This window comes from Tupaia chinensis, unplaced genomic scaffold (assembly GCF_000334495.1).
Source record: "Tupaia chinensis unplaced genomic scaffold, TupChi_1.0 Scaffold149333_1, whole genome shotgun sequence".
In the NCBI taxonomy this organism is placed as follows: Eukaryota; Metazoa; Chordata; class Mammalia; order Scandentia; family Tupaiidae; genus Tupaia; species Tupaia belangeri.
Window position 1 is genome coordinate 2,756,811 of NW_006209177.1, and position 6,613 is coordinate 2,763,423.

At 42.1% G+C, this 6,613-nt stretch overlaps 1 protein-coding gene across 1 annotated transcript in view; it reads left to right on the top strand.

The window, feature by feature from the left end:
- AFF2 (ALF transcription elongation factor 2) overlaps window positions 1-6,613 on the top strand; it is a 391,411-nt gene that overhangs the window by 340,278 nt on the left and 44,520 nt on the right. Inside the window, exons 10-11 of the mRNA XM_027769339.1 lie at window positions 2,975-3,137; window positions 5,380-6,381. Of these exons, the coding sequence (XP_027625140.1) occupies window positions 2,975-3,137; window positions 5,380-6,381 (1,165 nt within the window). The remainder of the gene's footprint in view (window positions 1-2,974; window positions 3,138-5,379; window positions 6,382-6,613) is intronic.

Sequence of the window (6,613 nt, forward strand, 5' to 3'; positions counted from 1 at the left end):
CTACAGGTAGGAATATATTTATTTAAATTATTTATTAATTCCTCTTTCTATGAATATTACTGCAGCAATATTAACAATTTTTATAAAAGGGTGGTCCTCCAGATCTCACTGAGAGTATTATATGTATGGAATGTTAACCATATTACTTTTTAATATTTTTTAAAATCTGAATACTAAGATACATCTGTCCATAGAGGGACTTTGGATAAGGAGCACTTGTACATATGCGTGTGTGCGCACACACACACACACACACACAAGCACACACACACACACAATGTCTACCAAATCCATGAAGCTTTTATTTTTAGTTAGCTGAGGAATAAGTTGATTTTGGTAAATAAAACATCTGTGCTTTATGTATATAATCTCAGTGCATTTGGTTTAGAGGGAGTAAATCTTTGGATGGTTTTTTATATTACAGAAATTGCTCAAATATAAGCCACTAAATGGTAACTTTTTCAAGAAATATCACATAGTAAATGTAGAGTCTGTTTTATTTTACTTTGGGTATCAGGATGACCAGCTTATTATGACAAGCCAGAAATCAGTGCAGATATGAAAGAACACTAGGAAACACCCTTTTTGCTTGAAAGCCACAAATGTGAATACAAATTAAATTTTATCCTCAATCCACCACCCATCATTCTCAGTACTGCAGATGCTCTGAGTCATATTTGAAACTTTACTTGGGTGGAATTGAGGCCAATTAATCTCACTTAGATATAGTCTCTCAATCTTTATTTAGTACCCAAAGACAAAAACTATTGATTAGATTTACAGGGGACTTTCCATAAATAGAGAGTCCAGGCTGACTTATACAAAAGATAGACATGCAAAGGAATGTAGGGTAATAAGAGCCCGAATTATAGGTCTCCCCCACCCCTGACCATTGGGAAAACACACACATCTCCAGGAGATATAGTCCCTTATTTCTTGTGATTTCCCCTTATCTCTTGGTGTATTTGACTATAGCACTTATTTCATTAAAAAGTGAGCTCTTACTCAGTGGAAGAAAATGGCTACCTATGAGATTAAAGGGTCAGGCCATAGGGAGGAGAGGTACCTGTGATGGAAAGGCTGGGTGGGGACCAGTGAGGACCCCATGCTAGCTTCAGATAGATCCTACTCCTTCCTGAGCCACAGGTAAGCCAGCTCACTATGGGCGAGAGCTGAATGTTGGAGAGGAACTCTGATTGGGCAGTGTGGTGGGAACTTGAACTACTTTGAGTTCAGCAAAAAACAAAGTCTGTGCTTCCAGAATCTTGTGCAGGGCAGGGTGGGAGGTGGGAGAGGGAGTCTTAGTGGTCCTACTTTCTCAGCTTTGAAGGTAGGGCCACCAGACCAGGTGGTCCCTGGGCCACCCTCCAGGGCCAGTATTGGACTCTCTACACTGAGCTGCTGTTTCAGATTTGGGGAGTGTGGGGCATATGAGAGACAGAGCGGGCCAGAAGGATAACTGTGGAGACAGGTGGCCAGACCTAGCACAGCAGTGATGATGCTCTGGCCCCAGCCCAGCCCTTACACGAGCTAAAGTAATTTCCAAAAGCAGTTGGGCTAAAGAGAAAGAGGAGATAAGAACACACACACACACACACACACACACACACACACGTTTCCAGCCTCATTTCTGAGACAAAGCAGAACACAATTCAGTCCAAAGAGACAGTGAGCAAAAGGACAGAAAGGCGATGACAAAGACCAACTTGCCAAGAGGAGGCTGAGGTTGATTTGCTATGGGGTGCAAAGAGCAAATGATTGGTGAGGAGGAGTATCGATTATCAGTAAAGGCAGAGTAGCAAATAGTGTCACTTTCTAAATGCTTTGCTTGGTCAGCTTTACAAATTTTAAATCAATCATTAAAGACAGTTGGTCACTTATAATCATACCTTCTAGTAGAATTTTTACAAAGGAAATCAAGAAACAAAGAGAAAAAAAGAAACAAAATCATTTAACAAACACAAAAATGGAAAATTATCTGGTGGTGATAATGTGTGCAGTAATGTCTTTGGCTGGACTATGTATTCTAGCTAGGAAAATCCATTTTGTGTGTTATAAAGATGTACAGTGATTGTAAAATATAAGAAGAGGGAAAAAAAAGGGCTTACAAAAATTCCATGGAGAAGTCTGAGAAGTACATTCTCTCATTCCCTTATTCATACAAGGAGGCTTCAGAAGGTTCATGAAATACATGTATTATGAAGAAATTATACATGAATTTCAAATTATTTTTGTGCCGAAATAAGTTAATAATCCCACATTTTCATGAACATTTTGATGTCTTCACACACCCAACAGATAGCAACTGAAGACCAACCTAGTAACTTTGTTGTCAAGTGCTGGGCCCTGAACAGTTAATGTGCTGGGTGTAGCCACCAACCTTCGACCTTCGACCTTCGAGGGAGCTGGAGGCCATGGTGCTAGGTGAAAGTCTCAGCTCTTTAAATAGCTGGGAGCCCAAGGCAAGCTTCTCCTCCTGTTTAGGCTTCAGTTTCTGATCATTAAAAGGAGAGTCATACTCCTCCTTCTTGGTGTCAGGATGATACCATATTTTTAGCTGAGATCAGAGCCACTAAAAAACCTGTGGGGTTTTGAACAAGATAACACCAGAATAAGAAAATTCATCATAACTGACAAAAAGGGCCAGTTAAGAATGTAAAACTCAGCTTTTCTATCTGCATCCAGAAAGCAAGCAATCTTGACTTAGAAGTTCTTGTGTAGAGTGGGGGGTGACAATGCTTCCCTGGGAGGGAAGACACTATTGTGACTGGCAGCTGGGGAACTTGGATATAAGCAGACCTGGTTTGAATCACGCCTTTAACTTCGGGCTAGTCACTGGGCCTGTGCTGAGCCTCACGTTTCCCATCTGTAAAATAGGGACAATACACTCCATCTGGCCTGTATCTCATAAACCTGGGCTGTTTGCCATCCGGTTTGAGACTGAATAAGGCAATGAATGATGTTTTTCTTTCAGCCCACATTTGGCCACACCCCAGCCCCCACCCGTAGTGCAAGCCTGTGGGGGTTCTGGCAGCTCCAGCGAGTCAGAGAGCAGCTCTGAGGAGTCGGACTCGGACACTGAAAGCAGCACCACTGACAGCGACTCCAATGAAGCACCTCGGGTGTCCACTCCAGAGGTGAGGGAAGTTGCCAGGGCCCCAACCACAGGCCACTTGTCTCTCAGGCAGCATCCACAAGACACACACATGTATACAGACACATACTGCCAGCACTATAATTACTTTAGCAAAATAATGACTTTAGAGAAGTACCTGGGTATTTGCTAGCATTTTTTTTTCTTCTAAAAACACATTAGCATAGTTCCCAACATATGAGGGGGTCATCTAAAAGCTTATAGTAAACACATAGTATGAAAAAGTTATGTGTGGATTTCAAAACTTTTTTGCACCAACCTAACTCATACTTTAATTCCATTTCCACAAATTTCTTTTTTAATTTGCCAGAAAATGTGTACACTTGCCAGAGAGAGATGGAAAAAGAGAGGGACAGCACCCCCCACCACCACCACCATGGGCCATAGTTGCTCTGTAATCCCTTCAATTTCATTTCTCCCTTCTTTTGGGGATTTTGGACACACACTCTCATGCCTGACATCTTTTTGAAGCTGTCAGATCCCAGACTTGGCCCGTGTGGTTGGCCATGTGCGATCCAGCTAACTTAACCACCAGGCCATAGCCTGGCCCTTCCAGAAACTTTTTAAAACCCCCATACATACATTTCTTGCTTTGTGACTGATTTACTATGTGACTCCCTTGGGTACTCTGAAACTCATACTTCCTCACCTGTGAAACTAAAGCAGTATTGACTGGGCATCTCTTGAAAGAACCCATGAAATCAGACAAAACTCACTTCTGGCCCTGGGGACACCATTTCTAACTCTAGATTAGAATATTTAACGAATAGTCACTTGGCAAGTAAGATCCAAGAATTAGAGCTTTCCCTAAAAGTGAAATGACAGTTGAGAGGTCACATTTTTTTTTTACATCCTTTGCGTATGTTTGAAAATAATTTATAAAACATTTCAAACAGCCCCATAAAGTACCAAAATGATAATTTAGAAATGAAAGAATTAGCTTTTCACTTCCTATCCTCTCTAAGTCCAGGATAACTGTTCAATTGCCCTGAGCCTGCACTTGGTATAAGTACATCCCACCCACCTCCTCGGTTCTTCTTGTATTTAATACTCTTCAGTAGCTAGAGAAGAATAATGGAAGGAGGCAGAATAAACCATGCTGTTAACAACAGCAGAACCAAACACAGACCATGTGCTAGGCAGCAGGCTAAGTTCCTGACTTGCACGTTCTCATTTGACCCTGTAACAGTCCTATAGCATACTTGTTATTACTATCTCTGTTTGATATCAGGATGAGGAAATAAGATTCTGATAGGTTAAAGAAGATCATTCCCAAGTTCTCACAGGTGAACTCACCTGTTGGAGCCAAATCTGAACCTCACATCAGTGCTGCCTAAGCTGATGTTCTTAATCTAAGAGCCTTTCTGCCAGGAGTGGCAGCAGGAAAGATTTTCTCACTCTGTGGAATGTCAGATACTCAAGTGATTTTAATTCTGTCACCCTCTATTGACTGGTGCCATAAGCCTCAGCTGATGGCTTTCAAAAGAAGAGTTCTTCTAATAAAAATGATGGCTCTTTTAGTTCATCTGGCAGAATTCAGAATTGAGAAGCAAGGACCTGAATCATACATGTCATTTCCATGGCTACTCAGTGGATACTATTGCCTGTTTGCATGTCCCCATAAATTGGTTATTGCCCATACACCAAGGAAAATGCAGTGTTTTTGGTTTATTTGTTTTGTTTTGAAGTCCAGTCTTTCCCTCCTTCAGTAAAAATGCAGAAGGCCAGAAGGCCTGTTGTAGTTGCAGTGAATTACAGTGCCACAGAAGAGACTTTGGCACTTCCATGGACAAACGAAAAGCCCTTCCTTTGGAATTATGCTTGGGGCACATGTAACATTTCTTTTCCAGATCTGAGACCATTACCTCTGCCTCCTGGTGAGAGGTTAAATAATGCTTCTTACCAAAGGTTTTAGGGAACAGGTTTTTCTCCCAGGTACCCTTGCCCACCCTCTGGAACATCTCTCTGTGAATAATTCCTTCCTGGTCAGAGTTGAGAATATTTTCTGAGGAGGAGTGTTAGTTTAAATAAGTAGACTTATTTAGCAGCCAGTTTGTATCTGGTTATCCAGGTCATTTGATTATTATGGAGTGTATGTGTCTGTATATATGTGAATAGTCACTTAACATCCAAAGCCGTGATTAGCAACCAGTCATGGTTCAGAAGGTTCTCCTGAATTCTTCACAAATGTGAAATTAATTCTTCTGCAACTTCTCAATCTGCAGCCTGAACCACCCTCAACCAACAAGTGGCAACTGGATAAGTGGCTTAACAAAGTGACATCCCAGAACAAGTCATTTATTTGTGGCCAAAATGAAACACCAATGGAGACGATTTCTCTGCCCCCTCCAACCATCCAGCCAGTAGAAGTGCAGATTAAAGTGAAGACAAATCCTAGCCAAGTCCTGGCTGAACCCAAAGAAAGGCCTCTCCTGAGTCTCATTAGGGAAAAAGCCCGTTCACGGCCCACTCAGAAAACTCCAGAAACAAAGGCTTTGAAGCATAAGTTGTCAGCACCTATTGATTCAACTTCTCAAAGGACAATTGGGAAAAAACAGCCCAAAAAAGTTGAGAAGAATACCAGCACTGATGAGTTTACCTGGCCAAAACCAAATATTACCAGCAGTACTCCCAAAGAAAAAGAAAGTGTGGAGCCTCCTGATCCACCAAGAGGCCGCAACAAAGCCACTGCCCACAAACCAGTTCCTAGGAAAGAGCCAAGGCCTAACATCCCCTTGGCTGCTGAGAAAAAGAAGTACAGAGGTCCTGGCAAGATTGTGCCAAAGTCTAGGGAATTCATTGAAACAGATTCATCTACATCTGATTCCAACACAGATCAGGAAGAGACATTGCAGATCAAAGTCCTGCCTCCTTGCATTGTTCCTGGAGGCAATACTACCAAATCCAAGGAAAGTGGTGGTGCCAGCCTGACCCTCAGCACCTTCATCAACAGCAGCAACAACTTATCCAGCAATAATGAGGAGCCAACTTTTTCACCCATTCCTGTTGTGCAGACTGAGCTTCTGTCCCCTCTACGAGATCATGAGAATCCAAAAAACCTCTGGGTGAAGATTAACCTTGACTTACTCTCTAGGGTACCTGGCCACAATATACTCCAAGTAGCATCTTCCAAGCCAGATCACAAGGAGACTGCCCCAAAACCCAAGCGTCAGACTGCTCCTGTAGCTGTGGAAAAGCCAGCCCCTAAAAGCAAGCGTAAGCACAAGGTAAGCTGTCCAATATAGCCTGTTAAGTGATGGTGAGCAAAAGCTGTCTATTGTCTTAACTTCATCTTGAGTCTTGTTTCAATGAGGCCAATGGCAGTGGATTGCAGACTTTAGTCAAGGTCATGATGCAGTATTTGCTATTACCAGGGAGAAAGCTCAAGGTATGGTCATGGATTGGCAACCAGTGGACAAGAATGTCCTGTATGATACAGGAAAGATTATGATGTGTAGG